Source organism: Macaca nemestrina, chromosome 2 (assembly GCF_043159975.1).
Source record: "Macaca nemestrina isolate mMacNem1 chromosome 2, mMacNem.hap1, whole genome shotgun sequence".
In the NCBI taxonomy this organism is placed as follows: domain Eukaryota; kingdom Metazoa; phylum Chordata; class Mammalia; order Primates; family Cercopithecidae; genus Macaca; species Macaca nemestrina.
This window is the reverse complement of record NC_092126.1, coordinates 7,536,392-7,555,859: the sequence shown is the minus strand read 5'-3', so window position 1 is coordinate 7,555,859 and position 19,468 is coordinate 7,536,392. Positions and strand designations below refer to the sequence as shown.

At 37.3% G+C, this 19,468-nt stretch overlaps 1 protein-coding gene across 9 annotated transcripts in view; it reads left to right on the top strand.

The window, feature by feature from the left end:
• The window catches only part of IL1RA (interleukin 1 receptor accessory protein), a 149,892-nt gene that overhangs the window by 125,599 nt on the left and 4,825 nt on the right, over positions 1–19,468 (top strand). For 2 of the 9 annotated variants that reach the window (XR_011619536.1, XR_011619535.1), the window contains exons 9-12: positions 6,382–6,531; positions 7,829–7,972; positions 17,717–18,295; positions 18,581–18,664. Coding sequence is in view for 3 of the 9 variants with exons in the window: in XM_011723124.3 (XP_011721426.1) it covers positions 6,382–6,531; positions 7,829–7,972; positions 17,717–18,435 (1,013 nt within the window). In the remaining 6 variants the exon portion in view is untranslated. Of the gene's footprint in view, positions 1–6,381; positions 6,532–7,828; positions 7,973–10,434; positions 13,652–17,716; positions 19,025–19,468 lie in introns of those variants that run through there. The other 7 variants (XR_980819.3, XR_011619534.1, XR_011619538.1 and 4 more) reach the window with 6 other exon arrangements.

Below are 19,468 nucleotides of genomic sequence, written 5' to 3'. Positions count from 1 at the left end.
TTTTTTTTTTTTTGCTCCAAGTGGCTATATCATTCTATATTCCTCCATCAACATATTTACATCTTAAGGATTTGGTGTTGTCAGCCTTCTTCATTTTAGCAATTATAGGTGAGTGTATGGTGGTATCTTAATGTAGTTTAATTCTTCATTTCCCTGATGTCTCTAAATATTGAGCACTTATTCTTCATGTGCTTATTGGCCATCTGTATGTCTTTTGTGATGTGACTGTTCAAACATTTTGTTCATTTTATAAATAGTTTGTATTTTATTGTTGAATCTTAGCAGTTCTTCATCTGTCCTGGATACCAGTCCTTCGTCAGACACATGTTTTGCAAATACTTTTTCCCAGTCTGTTGCATGACAATTTGTTTTTGTAGTGGTGTATTTTAATGAGCAGAGGTTCTCATTTTTATGAGATGTAATTTATTAACTTTTTCTTTAATGATTATTAATTTCTGTGTTCTAAGAAAGCTTTGCTTACCCATAGTCATGAAGGTTCACCTGTGTTTAGGCCAATAGTCCATCTCTTTTCTTTTTTTTTATGAATGGTGTGTAGTAGAAATGGAAGTTCAATTTTCCTTTCATAGTGATATCCAGTTGTTCCAGCACAATTAATTGGAAAGATTTTTACTTTCTCATTATGTTCCTCTGGTGCCTTTGTCAATATTTTCACAGGATATGTTGAAAGTGTATCTATTTCTTTTCTTTCAGCCCTTTAAGGTATTCCATTGTCTCCTGGCTAATCTTATTTAAAATGCAAGCGGGGGCCGGGCGCGGTGGCTCAAGCCTGTAATCCCAGCACTTTGGGAGGCCGAGACGGGCGGATCACGAGGTCAGGAGATCGAGACCATCCTGGCTAACACGGTGAAACCCCGTCTCTACTAAAAAAATACAAAAAACTAGCCGGGCGAGGTGGCGGGCGCCTGTAGTCCCAGCTACTCGGGAGGCTGAGGCAGGAGAATGGCGTGAACCCAGGAGGCGGAGCTTGCAGTGAGCCGAGATCGCGCCACTGCACTCCAGCCTGGGAGACAGAGCGAGACTCCGTCTCAAAAAAAAAAAAAAAAAAAAAAAAATGCAAGCGGGGCAGTTTTTGTTGTTGTTGTTCTTGATTATTTTTGTGCCCTTTATGTATTTGTTATATGTTTTTCTTTGGCAGATTTTAAGATCACCTTTTCTTTATTGATTTTGAAAATCAAATTATGATAGCCTGTGGTGTCATTTTTGTGTATGAGTGTCTTACTTAGAGTTTATTAAACTTCTCAGTTCTATATGTTTATATTTTTCCTTTAATGTGAACAATTTTCAGCCATTTTCTCTTCAAATATATCCACCTTTCCCCCTCACTCTTTCTCTTCTTTCAGGACTCTAGTTAAAATTAGGATAGACCACTTCTATCCAATTAGTGGTGCCCACATGTCGCTGAAGTTGTCGTTTTTTTTGTTTCTTCCTTTTTCATCCTTTTCCCCTGTCTGTGTTTGTGTAGTTTCCAGTGTATGCTGGCCATTTTCTTTGTGATGTCTAATCTATAGCATTTTCTTTATTTCAGAATTGCATTTTTCAACTTTTGAATTTCCATATCTTCATTGAAGGGTCCCTATTGATATTTTCTATTCGCTGTTCACAATGTTCATGGTTTAAAAAAATTGAACAAATACACATAGAATACTCATTTTTAGGTGGTCATCTGATAATTCCACCATTTTTGTCCATTTTTGTTCTGTTTTGATTAGCTATCTTTTTATTAGCTAATATGGACTTTCTTGCTTTTTTATCTAGCTTTTTAAAAATTATATGCTGGATATTATGGGTGTTACAATTTTGAGTTCTGAATTTTGGAAGACAGTGTTAAATTTTGTTCTAGCAGGTAATTAAATTACATGCATAACTGCTTGCTTTTTAATAAGCGTCTTATCTTTGTTAAAGCAGGTCTAAAATAGCCTTTTGTGTAGAGTTAGATTGGACCTACTTCTAAAGCATGTCATACCTGGAGTCTCTAATTAATATTGGGGAGCTAAACAAAATCTCTTCACTCTGAGTGGCCTGTACTCAACTGTCTCACAGCCCTTCGTGTGCTCCTAGGGTTGATCTGTTCCCAGCTGTTCTTTGCCTAACCTTTTAAAGTACTCCCCTAAATATGTGTAGCTTTGTATTTGGCCAAAGACTCGAGGTAATCCTGTGCCGATTTCTAGAGTCCCATCTCTAAATAGTTCTCTTGTCTATAAATGCAATCCAACTCAACAGCGCCTTGAACTCTAATTTCTATCTCCTTAGCTCAGTGTGACCACTTTCTTATTTTGGCTTTCTCCTTTCTGTGCCACAGTTTAAAAGGTTCCTTGAATCAAAAAGCCAGCCGGGCGCGGTGGCTCACGCCTGTAATCCCAGCACTTTGGGAGGCCAAGACAGGCGGATCACGAGGTCAGGAGTTCGAGACCATCCTGGCTAACACGGTGAAACCCCTCCCCCTGTCTCTATAAAAATACAAAAAAAAAAAAAAAAAAAAAAAAAGCTGGGCTTGGTGGTGGGCGCCTGTAGTCCCAGCTACTCGGGAGGCTGAGGCAGGAGAATGGCGTGAACCCGGGAGGCGGAGCTTGCAGTGAGCCGAGATTGCGCCACTGCACTCCAGCCTGGGTGACAGAGCAAGACTCCGTCTCAAAAAAAAAAAAAAAAAAGCCAGAGTGATCGTGGGCTTTACCTTTTTTTGTCTTTTTCTCTTACAGATCACATTCCTGTGTTGTCCAACTTTTTTACAAACTGTATTTTAGATATGGAAGGAAGACTAGTCCAGTACTCAGTACTAGTTACTCCTCTAAGAACAGAAGCTGAAGTCCAAAGTGCACGTTTTAACACACTATAATAGCCAAATCAGTAACATCTGCTAGTCAGTTTAGTCATAGGTCTCTGGTTTATCATAATTTTAATAAAGCATTCCCTTTGTTTACAACTCAGGGGAATGGCCATTACCACAGTTCCAAAAATTATCCATCAGTCCCAACAATTTAGCACGGACTAGCCATGGGTTCTGTGGCAGGGGACACTTGGAAGTGCAAGCAGCTGGCATTTAGTTGGAACATGCAGTGGACAGCAAGGCTCCAACTGCAATAATAAAGATGACGAAAATCATTCAGATTTCCTAGAAGAAACATGATCGTAGAGCAAGAACTCAAAACAGGGAAAACACCAAGAGCTAACCAAGGTGGTTACTTGGAAATTTGGGCTTTGAAGCCAGTTATTTACATGGAACTCCAAAAACGATGGAAAAAATTCCGATTCAAGAAGTAACAACAAGCAAGTAGCTAAATTTGGCTACATCCTGAATCAGATTGTTAGTAAAATCAGTGAGAGAAGGAGCTTAGGAGTCCAGTTCGGTCATATTGCATCACGTCTTTCTGATAGGAAATTCTGTAATCTGGGGTTGCATCGGAGCAAAATCTTTTTGTCAAAACACCTGAGGGTCCAGCGAGGCAGTCAGCAAATATAGTCTAAGGGTCACTCTTTCCCTGTAAGCCAGCACTGCTTTACCTGAAAGCCCTGTAGAGAACTTCTTGCATGTGACTTAAGCTATTTAGAAAATCCAGCTAGTAGATTATTTAAGAGTTCGATATGTTAAGTAGCATTAGTGACTCCTTGTTATCAAGATAGCTCTACAAAATACAATCTGTAAATATGACACATGACTGTATGACACAAAACAGAATTAAAATGCCCCATTAGAAATAAAATGGGCAGTAGTAAAACGAATGGGGCAGAGGGAAATTTATGAGGGTAATTGATCTCTCGGTCATTAAGCAAGCTCTCTTACTGGCATTTTAAAAAAATCTATTTCAGGTAAGTGCAGCCAACAACAACCTCCACCCCCATTACAAAATGTTCATCCAGAGGGAGCCAAAATAACTGAACAAATAATGAAAATAACAGTGGAAATTACCCTATTGTACTGTTAACATAAAGTACTGAGAAATACCAAGGACACAGTGATTTTCATGCCAGCTATCCAAATAGATCTTAGTAAATTTTCAGCAACTGCACTATCATAGCTTCTGGAATTTATGATGGAGTTTTCGTATTTTAAGGTGCCATTATTCATGGAAGGAGTACAAGAGTACCTGATAATAATTTTGCACTGCTAAGTCCCATGCTATACCTGTGGCAGGATTAATATCCTCAGTTTAGGGTAATAAAATCAAAACTCTGTGATTTGCCCTTTAATAAGAGAACTTCAGGTTCAGCTCCAGGCTGCTTACCATTTTCTGCTTTGAAGAGGTACCTTTTTAAAAAATGATTTCATAGATGTGAGGCTGGTCTGGCTGTAACATCTGTCACCTCATTAATCACCAGGGTAGATTCAGCTGATCTGGCTAGCGAGGCCGGTGTCCTCTTCCTCCCTCACTGCTCCACGTGACTCCTTCCCAAAGCTGTGCCCTCAGTAGAAGAGGATGACCATCCACAATAGAGGGGTACTGGTGTTTGTCAAGGGTGTAAGGGTAGCTGTGCTCCCCTGCTAGAACCTCCAAACAAGCTGTCAAGGTTCATAAACGTGATTTTATTACAACTGTTGTATGATCAATAATTGAGCTTCATCGTGATGGTGTTCAAAGATCCCTGCACTTTGGAGTCAGGGAGCCTCTATAGCAATCCCAGCTTTGAATGAGATTCTTCTAAGCTGTGTCTCAGCAAACATTTAACATCTACAGTGTTCTAGGTGCTTACAGAAGCCTTCCCTCACCGTGTTATACAGTACACCTCCCTTGCTCCAGTCCCACCCTTCAATTATCTCTATCACATTACCATGGTTTGTTTCTCTTATAGCACTAATCGCTATTTAAAATTAACCAGCTGATTTACTTCTTTACATATTTACTGCCCTGAATTAGAATATTAGCCACAAAAGGGCGGAGACCCTTTCCGTCTTAATTACCGTTGGATCCCCAGAAGTTTCTGGCAAATGGTAGATGTCAATAAATAATAATCAAATTGACTAATGCACAATTTAAGTCACTCCTGCTTCAGATCCAGTAAATACACTGTTCCTCCTTCAAATACTTAAACTTCATTATCACAAGCTAAGAAAGCAACTAAACAAAATTGTGAAACATAATTTAGTAATAGGCTTCTAAATACCCTAGAAGTGTAAAATCTTATATCTGGAAATGTTCATTGAGATAGTAGGCATTCTAGGGATATCATGGATGAAAAAGACATAATCTGTACCTGAAAGACTGTAAAGGTATAGTTTATGGGGAATGAGAGGGAGTGAAGAAGCTGGCCTGTAGACAAATTACAATATAATAAGTAATGCTGTAATCAAATGATAAACAAAGGGAAGAGTAAGAATTTCTACAAGGGAGAGCCAGGTTGCAATAAAAATTTTATTCTGTTAAAGCTTATGTAAAATAATGATGTTCGAACATGGACTTGGAAACTAAAAAGAGAAAGGACTTCCAGCCAGAAGTCACAGCATGAGAAAAAGGCATCATATTAAATCTTCCTGATGTTTTTGATGAAAAAGCAATGGTAAATCAGAAAGGAAGGAAGGTGGTTAGTAATTTGGTTGCGACAGACCTTGATTATAGGGCTAATGAGTTAAGATCTGGTGTTTAAGTAATTGAGAATTACCTCACTCTATTTCTGATACTTCCAAAGAAACTGCAGAGGTGCCTATAATATAAAAAATAAGTAGATAAATGCGGAAGTCTGTGTATCACCAGATATTGCAAGTTCATCTCTAGAATATGTACTGAAGAACTGTGAGCGTGGGAGATCACTTCCAGAACCAAGCATATCCAGCATTTGGTGGATATCCTCTGCTTCTGCACAGTGAAAATAATGTTTTTGAGGCCTATTTCCAAGTGGAAAGGAAAGATAATTAAGTTCCTTTCATACTACACGAGACAAGAGAAGGAAACGAAAACTAATGGAAAAACATTAAGGTTTTTACTCAAATCAGCTGCATCAGCAATTAAAATTCTACCAATGCCATGGACTTCTTCAGGTAGCAATGAGAGCTCCATCCCAAGACATGGACAGAGGATGGAGTGATAATTTTCAAAACTCTTTTTAAGGAGATTTAGGTGTCAAATTGTGACTTGAATTAGATGACCTTCTAAGCCTTCCTGATGTTACGGTTCTATTTTCATTTATAGATCATCAAAGACTATTCAAATACAAAACACTTTCTATGCCAGGTTCTGGAAACAAAAAGATAGGTATAACACAGTCTGGTATTTTTAAATAGTGCTTAAACTCTACAATGTTCTCTCTGATTGTTCATACATAGGCAGGCGCATAGCTAAGCTGCTGGGCTTATCCAGCCATTTGCCGGGATGATGGGTCACTGTGGTCACCACACAGAAATCAATTCTGTTTCTTTGTTGTTCATTCCAGTGCCGGCTCCAAGATACACAGTGGAACTGGCTTGTGGTTTTGGAGCCACAGTCCTGCTAGTGGTAATTCTCATTGTTGTTTACCATGTTTACTGGCTAGAGATGGTCCTTTTTTACCGGGCTCATTTTGGAACAGATGAAACCATTTTAGGTAAGTAACAGAAATTTGACATAAACCTCTTGTACTGTCATCTTTAGAAAATATGTTGGGGAAAAAAAAAGAAAACATATTGATTTGAAAAACCTAAAATAACTGGAAGATTTAAGCAGGCTAACTTTAATTTCAGCCCTTGCTATTAAAAATCTTTCCAAAGATTATTATTCTGTTTTCTTGGATTAATTAGTGAGTTACTCTAAATTAACAGTGTCCAAATAGAAATATAATGCGAGCCACTTATCTTCTTAAAATTTCCCAGTGACCACATGTGTAAAAGTAAAAAGAAACACGTAAAAATAATGAATTGACTAAATATGTTTGTAATACTATTTTTTAGCATGCAATTAATAGTAAAAAGTTAATGAGATATTTTACAGTCTTTTTTTGGTACTAAAAATGTTCCAAATGTAAAATGTATTCTACTGTATCCTCATAGCACATCTCAATTCAAACCAGCCACATTTCGGTGAGCCATAGACTCGTGGCTCACGGCTGCTGTATTGGACAGTGCTGATCCACACTCCTTGTACTCAGACAGCGATCTGTGAACCAGCAGCAACATCATGTGTAGCTGAGTAGAAGAAGAATCTTAGACCTAGCCGCTACTGACTCAGAATCTACATTTAAACCATATTCCCAAGTGATTCATGTGTACGTTGACATTTAAAAAGCACGGCTCTAGTGCAAATTTGCCTAGTGAAAAGAATAGAGCATTTAAACATACAAATTCGTAGGTCCACACCATAAAGATTTGAATTCAGTAGGCTTATGGAAGAAACACAGAATCGATAGCTTTTAATGAGACGTGATTTTTCTAATTAAGCAACTTTGTGAACGATCGGTCCATTAAATCTAATTATATTTTTAATTTTAGTTCTTTTCAGATATAAATAATTCAGGCAGTTTCACAAAGTTTTGCTCAATTTGTAATTTTAATGTATTAATGAGTAATATGCTTGGACGGGAAGTTGAAATTTTCTGTACAGTATTAATTGCCAGTCCCTATGATTTACCTTCTGGCTTTGTTAATTTACAGTTGAATGGGACAAACCTCACTCTTTTTCCACTATAAAGCAACCTGTAAGATGAGAGTTGAGGATATATCAGATAACATTCAAAATTATACCTTCAAATAGTCGTTTTGCCTGGAGACTTGTTTCAGGTAGAAAATCTCACTGAAATCTGCCTCATAATGAAAATGTCTAATGTGCAGAAGTTAGATTTAAGAAAAAAATGTAATGGTATTAAGAAATTTTCCTAATTTGCATTGTATCCGTGTTCCTTTTGCTAGATGGGAAAGAGTATGATATTTATGTATCCTATGCAAGGAATGCTGAAGAAGAAGAATTTGTATTACTGACCCTCCGTGGAGTTTTGGAGAATGAATTTGGATACAAGCTATGCATCTTTGACCGAGACAGTCTGCCTGGGGGAAGTAGGTATTTCAGATGAGTACAAATGATGCTACCTTGAAAGGCAGAGAGAATCATTAGTTTTGCATTATGGGTGAGAGTCGTGGCACAGCATCTTTGGATATTTAATGTCCGATGCTCTTTGATGTAACAGACTCCTCTAGAAATAAAACTACATTGGAAGATGTATACTATTCAACTCAGTTTATGGTATTAAAATATTTTCCCTTGTAATCTTTCAGAGCTGCATGTCAGAAAAGTGTGGAGGCACAGTGAATTAGAGCTCTATTAAAGGGCCATAGCTCTAAACAGCCTGTTTATTCACATTCAGATTTTTCAGTTTAGGCTAATCTGCAGTGGTTTGTCTAGAATTGTTTTGATTTGTTTTGTTTTTGGAAAGACAGAGGTTTACTTGGTTTTACTAAAACTGAGTAGCAGAAGAGTGTGTGTCGAATTTTTCCATATGTGATTCACTGATAGTAATTACAGTATTTTCCTATGGCATTTGCTCTTTTTTTTCCCCATCACTTTTCTTTTCAAGCAAAATAGTGCTACTCAAATTCCCCTTTTCCTTGGGTCTGTTTCTTCTTCCTGTCAGCTTACACATTTGAGGGTTACTGTAAAATTTTATAAGAGCCAGTGTAACTAGAAGGTTTAAAAAAAGAAACAAAGAAATGCTTAAATTCTTGAATGTGTTAAAATAAAAGTACAACTCCTTTTTAGATCCACACAGTAACACACAAAGTAATTTTTTGTTGGTGTCTTTTTAATAAATATATGTTACATTCCCAACCCCACTGTTAAACTTTGTCCTGTTGAATTGCTTGTAATATATCTAATCGTAAGCTTGACAAACCTATTTTATTCCTCTAAAATCCTGTTCACATTCATCATTTAACAGTTTTTTAAAAATATTTTATGGATAATTGAGATAGACTTGAAATTTATTCTCATTTTGATTTAGTTGGATCAGTTATTTTATCTTCCCAGTCATCATCCAAAAGTCCATCATAAGACATTTCTTTCAGTATGATTTTTCTAGGAAGTTATGTCTTAATTATACAGTTAAAGGATAAATTCCACTCATCCTAATGCTTTATTTCCCCAATCATTCATTCACCCATTTGTTTGTTCATACAGCCATTCAGTAAATTCTTATCTACCATGGAACTGGGTAAGACCATCCAATAGGGGTTGATAATTCTTTAAAGAATTCACATTCTACATAATTACTCTAAATCTTGCTTTTGTTAATTAGCTTTTGCACCCTTTTTTATTCTCCCTGCTGCTCTTACCCAATCGTCTTTGACTCTGGGTCTCTTCCCATGCTTACACATGCTCAGCCTCCAGTGCCACTGCTTGGAACACACAGTCATTCCTGGATTCTCCTCCAGGCAGTGCATGCTAGATTTTAATTGCAAGACTTTCCCTACTGTTTCTGAGCCTGAGAAGATTAAGGGGCAAAATGACTTCATGAAGGAATATAGCAAGACATATATATAAGTTTCCACAATACTAGTAAGTTACCTAGAGTTGGCAACCATCTGAAACGCAGGTAAAGGACTATGCAATCCTGGATAAGCAACTGTGAGGAGATGGATTGGTTCCGAGAATTTAGTGACAGGAACTAATCAGGGCCCTTGACAGCAGAATAAAATTACATTGCATTTCCATTTTTCCTGCTTTTTCTTATTTTTTCCTTGAAGAAAGCATTTGCCTGTTAGTGCAAGTAGACACATCATCTAGCAGCTGCCGAAACACAAGGCTTTATAGTAATCATAGGAGTTTGAGGAGAAAGATCCAGCGATTAATTTAAGCTCCAGAGCAGAAAAAAGTAGAAAGCCAACCTGAAGATGTGTTACCAGCCAAAATGTCATTCAGTTGGCTAGATTTTTTTAAGCTTCTATTCCAAAGACAGTGATATTAGAGTCAGAGAGGTATCCAACAATAGAGAGGGACTTTCAGAAGATGAAGGTCCTTCCCTTTGTTGTCTTGTCCTAGCAAAAAATAAAATTCTATTGTTTTGATTATATAACATATATCTTTTTGAATGTCCATTTGGTTCTAGAGAGTTTATGCATGGGTTTCTTTGGGGAAGACAGGGCTCATGAGCTGATGTGGCTAGACCATAAGGTGCCACACACATTGAAGAAACTGATTTCAGTATAATGTGTCTCCTTCTTGTGTCTCAAGTATTGCTTTTGAAGATCAAGGTCACAACAATACACTACCTTTTGGCTTCATGCCTGTTTAGAATTCTTTTTAGAAATATGTGTATATGGTTTCTGGTTTCCCTGAAGACAGTGGTATTTAATGGACAGAGTTTGCAGGTATAAGGATTAAGTTGTTCAAATTTTTGCTGGTAAAAAGTTTCACCTCAGTTCTTAGGCTGGTACCCTAAGTTCCCTACATTTGTTCCTCACACCCCAATGCTTTTGGGGAGTTTTTGGCCAACACTAATCCCCATGGTTGTTTTCTTTCCCAGTTGTCACAGATGAGACCTTGAGCTTCATTCAGAAAAGCAGACGCCTCCTGGTTGTTCTAAGCCCCAACTACGTGCTCCAGGGAACCCAAGCCCTGCTGGAGCTCAAGGCTGGCCTAGAAAATATGGCCTCTCAGGGCAACATCAACGTCATTTTAGTGCAGTACAAAGCTGTGAAGGAAACGAAGGTGAAAGAGCTGAAGAGGGCTAAGACGGTGCTCACGGTCATTAAATGGAAAGGGGAAAAATCCAAGTATCCACAGGGCAGGTTCTGGAAGCAGCTGCAGGTGGCCATGCCAGTGAAGAAAAGTCCCAGGCGGTCTAGCAGTGATGAGCAGGGCCTCTCGTATTCATCTCTGAAAAATGTATGAAAGGAATAATGAAAAGGGTAAAAGCAACAAGGGGTACTCCAGGAAGAAAGAGTCCCCCCATTCTTCCTTCGCAGTTTATGGTTTCTTAGGCAAAAATGATGGTCTAAGCCTCCCATTAGGGATAAATTTAGGGTGACTGTGGCTGACTATTCCGCTTCCTCAGGCAATACTAAAGTTTAGAATGATATTATCAACGTTCTGTCACCAGTCTGTGATGCCACTGTGTTCTTTGCAGGCAAAGACTTGTTCAATGCGACTTTCCCCTTCTACATTGTCTATCCCTGTTTTTATGTCTCTATTCTTTTTAAAATCTTAACATATGGAGCAGCCTTTCCTATGAATTTAAATATGCCTTTAAAATAAGTCACTGTTGACAGGGTCATGCGTTTCCGAGTATAGTTTCCTTTTTATCTTATTTTTACTCGTCCGTTGAAAAGATAATCAAGGCCTGCATTTGAGCTGAGGATAATGAACTTTTTTCCTCATTCGGCTGTGTAATACATAACCACAGCAAGACTGACATCCACTTAGGATGATACAAAGCAGTGTAACTGAAAATGTTTCTTTTAATTGATTTAAAGGACTTGTCTTCTATACCACCCTTGCCCTCATCTCAGGTAATTTGTGTAATATATGTAAACTTGAAAAATATTTCTTAATTCTTGTTTTTGCTCCAGTCAATTCCTGATTATCTGCAGGTCAACCCACATTTTTCATTCCTTCTCCCTATCTGCTTGTATCGCATTGGTCCTTTAGAGTTTGCAGGTGGCTTCACACTTGGTTGAGTCTGAAAGAAAACCCCTTAATGGTGCTATAGAGAGGGAGGTAACAGAAAAACTCTTTTAGGGCATTTTTCTGACTCATGGAAAGAACACAGAAAAGGATGTTTGGCAACTTGTCTTTTAAGTCTTAATCTTGCTAATGTGAATACTGGGAAAGCAGTTTTTTCTCATTTGTTTTTGTTGCTCCATTGTGAAGTGTGGAGGTCAGACTTAGTGACCTTGAGAGTCGCTTTTGGCATTAATATTCTAAGAGAATTAACTGTATTTCCTGTCATCTACTCACTAGTGCAGGAAATATGCTTGCTCCAAATAAGTCAGTATGGAAAGCCACTGTCAATGAAAGTTGTTTTGTTTGTTTTCAGTCATATTTTGCTGTTTTTAAGACTTGGAAAACTAAGTGCAGCGTTTACAGAGTGGTAAATATCTATGTTACATGTAGATTATACATATATATACACACATGTGTATATGAGATATATATCTTATATCTCTACAAACACAAATTATATATATATGCATATCCACACACATACATTACATATATCTGTGTATATAAATCCACATGCACATGAAATATATATATACATATATATAATTTGTGTGTGTGTGGATGTGTGTATGTGTATGTATATGACTTTAAATAGCTATGGGTACAATATTAAAAGCCACTGGAACTCTTATCCAGTTTTTAAATTATGTTTTCACTACAATGTTTTTGTGTCAGTGTTTTCTGTACATATTATTTGTTAATTCATAGCTCACAGAGTGGTAGTTGTCATAGTTCTTGCCTTCCCTAAGTTTATATGAATAACTTAACTGTTGCTACAGTTTTTCTGGGTTGCAGTGGAATTTGCTGTGCACAGAACCTCCATGGTCACTGCTAAGCAGTAGCCGCGGCCATCGGGCATGAATTGATTTCCTACTCTATTCCCAGCAGACACATTTAGAAACTAAGCCATGTTCATCTCAGTGCTCAACTATCTGAACTGTTGAGTGGTAAAGGAAACAAATATAACTGTAAATGAGTCTTGGTATCCTGTGAAACACAATAATTCATAATTTAAGAAAGCCCTTATCCCAGTAGCATGAATGTTGATGAACGAATGTAAAATTATATCCTATATTTAAGTGCCCTTCATCACTATTGAAGTTCATAATAAATCATTTCCCTATATAAGTGTTATTGATTATTTTAAATTGAAAAAAGTTTCACTTGGATGAAAAAAGTAGAAAAGTAGGTCATTCTTGGATCTACTTTTTTTAGCCTTATGAATATTTTTCCTTATTAGAAACCATAATTACTCCCTCTATTAACCCTTCACTTACTAGACCAGAAAAGAGCTTATTCCAGATCAGCTTTGAATATCAATTCTTACATAAGCTTTAGGCAAACAGGGAATAGTCTAGTCACCAAAGGACGATTCTCTTGCCAATGCTGCATTCCTTTTGCACTTTTGGTTTCCATATTTATCCCAAATGCTGTTGGGCACCTCTAGAAATGCCTTGATGTGTTTTCTATTTATATTCCTGCCTTTGGTACTTAATTTTACAAATGCTGTAATATAAAGCATATCAAGTTTAAGTGATATGTATCATTGCAAGAGAATTTGTTTCAAGATTTTTTTTAATGTTCCAGAAGATGGCCAATAGAGAACATTTGAGGGAAATGGGGAAACATACTTGTAATTTAGAGAACAAGAACAAACCATGTCTCACATTTTTTAAAAAAAACTTAATAGTTTTCAATAGATGCTATAAGGACCTTCCATGCCCAGGTTAACAAAGAACTGTGATATGTAGAGTATCTAATTACAAAATCATACAACATTTGTTTAATTCTCTTCTGTATTGTAACTTAGATGATTCCCAAGGATTCTAATAAAAAAATCACTCCATTGTATTGGGAAACAAAAACATCATTCGTTAATTACTTATTTTCTTTCCATAGGTTTTAATATTTTGAGAGTGTCTTTTTTATTTCATTCATGAACTTTTGTATTTTTCATTTTTCATTTGATTTGTAAATTTACTTATGTTAAAAATAAACCATTTATTTTCAGCTTTGAATTTTATTTTGTGCATGTGTTTTATGTCTTTATTTTCACATTTGGTCATAAATGAAAACAGAAAGAATTGATTATTATACTCACAAAGAAATATGAGTCACATTAGTTAAGTTTCATTCTGAGATAAATCTGAGCAAAATGGGAACTTCATATCAAGAACATTTTCTTTACATGTAAGTAAAAGTTACTTAAGTAAAATGAATTGCTCCAGAATACTAGGACATATTTTGTGGGCGTATATGTGTTTATGTGTGTATATGTATGTGTATGTGCACGTGCAGAGAGACAGAAAGACCGTCAGAAAGACGGAGAGACACGGAGAGACAGAGAAAAAGGAGAGAAAGATTATTTTAAAACAAAGGAAAACAAGCTTCTTCCTTTTTACTCAACTTGGAACTTAGGTAGCTTACAGGAATCTTTTTCGTCTAATAGGCTTTAATGCAATCCCATGGTAGTTGCTTTGGAAATAGATAAAATAAAAATAATGTCATGACTGCAATTAATTGATGATCATTTGAATCAAAGATGCATTTCTGTCACAAATTTTGAATAAATCAGTGATGAATATTTGGAAACATATTTTATTTTCAGTTAATAATACAAGTCCATAGTGATAGGAATGCCTTTTTGCTTTTAAAAAAATCCCTGGCCGGGCGCATTGGCTCACGCTGTAATCTCAGCACTTTGGGAGGCAGAGGTGGACGGATCAAGAGGTCAGGAGATCGAGACCATCCTGGTCAACATGGTGAAACCCTGTCTGTACTAAAATACAAAAAATTAACCAGGCATTATGGTGTGCGCCTGTAGTCCCAGCTACTCGGGAGGCTAAGGCAGGGGAATCACTTGAACCTGGGAGGCGGAGATTGCAGTGAGCTGAGATTGCACCACTGTACTGCAGCCTGGTGACAAAGCGAGACTTCAGGAAAAAAAAAACATCCTATTTGTTCATTTTACTGAGCCCCATAACATACTCAGAATTGGTTAGCTTAGTAAAAATTTTTCTACTGAAGAATTAATTTTCCTCTTGCAAACCAGTCCCGAAAGTGTAGGCTTAGGATCAACAGATCAAAGTTCCAAGGAAACAGATTTCTTCTCAGTTAGAAAACAGCTATAAAGCAGAATTCGACACTGATGGAATTCACTATCTTTGGAAATACAGGTCTGCCATTACCAGAGGTATACAAGCAGTTATTTGATAGATTTTCATTGAGATTTTGTATATGAGTTTTTTGCATTGGATAAGTGGTTTTGAGTCTGAAATTGTTTCCAACCCTGAACATATTAAGTGACCTATTAGAACATACTGGTGACTCTTTGGAAGATTCAACTTCAGCATTTTGCATATGATCTACCTGGCTGTGATTAACCTTCCTTAAACTCTCAAGATATTTTTTCCATTATATACTGACGTCACTAGCTGTTTAATGCAAGTAAATGCACAAAATGGTATGAGAGATGCATTTAGCAACTAGTCTATGTTATTTCTCTATGATTTATGCAATGTGTACTGTGTGCTAGAAATTTACATGTAGGTATCTAATTTGTTTATCAGTCCTACAAGTTTATCATATGCATTTTATAGATGGATGAACTAGGACTCAAAAGATATTAAGATAAAAATAGAGATAAATGGAGAAAGCAATATTTGAAACCACATCCAGTTTCCAAGTTAAATATTTCCTTTTTTCTAGACTTCAAGTTTTAAGAGAGAAAATGAAAAGACAGAAGTTTGCTGTTCTTTTATCTACTAATAACTCATCCAGAGGAGAAAAAAAAATTACAATCCTAGTTTTCTTCTAAGTGAACTCCATGGAAATTATGACTTTTACAGGCAAGAGCATTCTTGAGTATTGAAGAGTTCTCAGTCATACAACATGACTTCAAAGCCAATTTGGTACCACAAAAGAAAACTGATCTCATTATTATATGGCCATACCTCATTTTTTGAGCCAAATAGAATAAACGGGCTAAATTACTACTCCTTCTCCAAGTAAACTTTAGCATTAAAAAATAATAGCTCCTATCTTCAAATATGAAGTTTTGACAATATGGAAGGTATTTTTAAAATACGCCATAAAGTATGCAACTTCCCTTACAGTATCGAGTGAAGATCCTTCAGTATAGCCCAAGACCTTTCTGAGAAGCATCTTCTACATTTGTTCCTCATTGTCTAAAATTCCACCACTCTTATCTGCATTTAGCATTGTCCTTTTTCAAATCGAAATTTTCTTACTTTCTGGATGGAGTACCAATGAAAGAAAAAAGAGCAACAGACTCAAAAGACATGTTTTAAGAAGATCTGGAACAGTGTTGTATTTTAAACAACAATATTCCTATTGGCAAAAACATACATTTTCCTAAGGTGACTATTTTGAAGTGAACCATCACATCACACGCACACACACATTTGCATGAATTCTCTTTGTTGACAAGCTAACCATGTTGCCTTAAGGTTATTTCACATTTCTCAGGAGCCAGGAGAAGCAGTAGACGTCCCATTTTCGTATTCTCTGATTTATGAGAGGCAGCCTCATAAGATTCTCAGTAGGACTAGAGGGGTCTGAAGAGTTACTAAAACACATGCACATGTGCACACACTCATACACACAGAAGGATTTTAATGATAAGTGAGAATTTTTATTTATCTCTTAAGAATGAATGAAACAAAATGTCTCTAAAAACATTTTTGCACTCTTGGTTAAACCAATCAAAAGTTCTCAAAACTTGAGCACATGTCTCTCCAATTTCCCTTCAAATTCATGTTAAATCCACTGATTGAAAAACAAACAAACAAAAAACCAATAATCTGTAAGAAGCACAGCTCCCTTATTCCCTGTCAAGTTCACAATGACCAATGCAAACTTTCAGTCTGTCTTCAAAGGCTGAAAGTCTCTCCATTACTGTTTCATCCCTGGACCAAAAGCAGAGGTGTTCACCTTCACAGTGTGACTCTGGCACATGTTTTCAAAGTTATAAATGGCTAGGATTTACAATTCAATTTTGAATTTTTTTCTTTCAGGATATGAAACGTTCTAAGCTCCTGAATCTCATAGTGAGTTAAGCATTACATTTATTTGAAGAACTTTCCCTTGGAATCTGTCCAAATCCACCTTGATAACATTAGAATTGAATGGTTTGCCAGAAGTCTTAGCTGCTTGACAAATTCTTACCCATTGTCATTGTTTTTGCCCCTTTATTTCCAATTCTTCACACACACACACACACACACACACACACACACAGAATTTAATTGATAACAAGATAAATACTATGAACCACTATGAACTGTCTGATGTTGTGTCCAAAAATGTTAAGTATCAAAGGGTGTAACTGAGAATCTTAGGAGGTGATAATTCCTGTTGCTCTTTGCTGATCAGACTATGTCAGGAGCATTATGTTCACTCCTGTTCATAATACTACTCTTAGGAGACACATCTATAAACTGAACATTATCCAGAGGGAAATGGTAAACATGCAGAGGAAATGTAAGACCATGCCATTTATGGAATAAGAGAAATATTCTGAAAATATTTAATCTAGATACAAGAAGAAAATACTACAATGGTATAAAAATAGTTGTCAAATATTTTAAACATTTAAAGATTCAAGATCTGACCACCAGATAAAATTTGCAAGAAAGAAGATATCAAAACAAGAAATAATTTGTAAACAGAGCTGAAATGACTTGCTTTTGAGGGTGGTTAATATTTTGACGGTAGTTACTTAATTGCCCACCGTGTGTGTGTGTGTGCATGCGCGCACATGTGTGTATGTGTGTGTATGTCTTTTAAGAAAGACATTCAAGAAGGAGAGTACTGCAATGAGGGTTTTGCAGGTGGAGAGAGAGACTGAGCTCAACTACCATACCATCCTTGAAGGTAGTAAATTCTTAGCAACCATTGGTAAGAGTGGTGTAGAATTTTTTGACTGGGTAAATTATTCAGCACTGAGATTCTGTCGTCTCAGGTGTTTGTTCACTGCCTGTCCTCCAGAAGATGGACAATAACGAACTGAAATATATGTAAGTTTTCACTATACATTATCCTGTATTTCCATTTTTCTATAGATACAGTGGAAGCAGTTTTTGATTTCATTCAGAGAAGCAGAAGGATGATTGTTGTCCTGAGTCCTGACTATGTGACAGAAAAGAGCATCAGCATGCTGGAGTTTAAACTGGGTGTCATGTGCCAGAACTCCATTGCCACCAAGCTCATTGTGGTTGAGTACCGTCCCCTTGAGCACCCGCACCCAGGCATTCTTCAGCTCAAGGAGTCTGTGTCTTTTGTGAGCTGGAAGGGAGAAAAGTCCAAACATTCTGGCTCTAAATTCTGGAAAGCTTTGCGGTTGGCTCTTCCACTGAGAAGTCTGAGTGCCAGTTCCGGCTGGAATGAGAGCTGCTCTTCCCAGTCTGACATCAGTCTGGACCACGTTCAAAGGAGGAGAAGCCGTTTGAAAGAGCCCCCAGAACTTCAGAGCTCAGAGAGGGTTGCAGGTAGCCCTCCGGCCCCAGGCACAACGTCCAAGCACCGAGGGAAGTCCTCTGCCACCTGCCGCTGTTGTGTCACCTACTGTGAAGGAGAGAATCACCTTAGGAACAAGAGCCGGGCAGAGATTCATAACCAGCCCCAGTGGGAGACGCACCTCTGTAAGCCTGTTTCCCAAGAGTCAGAGACTCAATGGATACAAAATGGCACCAGATTGGAACCCCCTGCTCCCCAGATCTCAGCCCTTGCTCTTCACCATTTCACGGACTTATCCAATAACAATGACTTTTATATCCTATAATTACTGTGTGTGGTGGGTGGTGGCTACCATCTCTACCAACCCTCTGTATGTCATGAACCTGTGGGAAAACCTGACATTTTTATCATCTAATGGACTATGAGATTTCTGTCCCCTTTATTGATTTTTAAAAACTGTTTATTTCTAGGAGACAAAAGACCTGAAGGACCTGAATCCAGAATTATTGCCTCTAATGGCCTCAGAAGAGCACACTCTTCTTGGGCCCTAGAAGGTCAGTATGTGAAAGTTGCCTAAAGTCTGATCCTCTATCTTGTCCAAGGGTTTAAAACTGAGCTAAGAATTTAAATATGTTTCTTTTCAGTGTGTTGATCGACCTCACGTTATAAGTCAGTCAGGTGTACTTGGGCTATGATACTTACAGGGCGCATGCTTCCCAGGGAGCAGCATGGAGAGGAGCTGGTTCTGGTGGAAGCTGTAGGACGAAGCTCAACAGAAAACCTACAGCACATTTTTCCTCAAAGAACCAAACATACCCACCCAGGGATACGTGGTGTTCTCTGTCTCACTGTAAACTAGTGTTCTCTAAACTTCCTAACGTTGTTAGCATCAATAAAATTCTATTTTTACGTCATTTGATTTGTGCTAACAAATTTTTACATCTCTCTCACCCTTCTCCTTTCTATGATCGTTGTATTCTTATCCGGAGAGTTTTCCATTTCGGGAAATTGAGATTTGGTTTAGGTACCAGAAAAACTAAGGTGCCCTTTTTGGTTCTCTCTGACATGTAATGGGAGAGATGTGGAAAACAACCCAAAGAGAGGGAGAACGTGACTTAAATGAAATGGAAGTTTACAAGAATCTCATATTTTTAGAACTGACAGATGAAAAAATCAGTATTGTTAGGAATGTAGTGTAGAGATGGGTGCCTCTTCCCATTCAGCCTTCTGAGAAGGGATAGTAAATTCAAGTCCTACAAGGATCAGAAGGTAAGAAAAAAGAGTAAATGTGGCCAGATATCAGCATAGTTTACATCCTCTCCATCTAGAACCGATGTGAATAGGGACATAGGCACAGA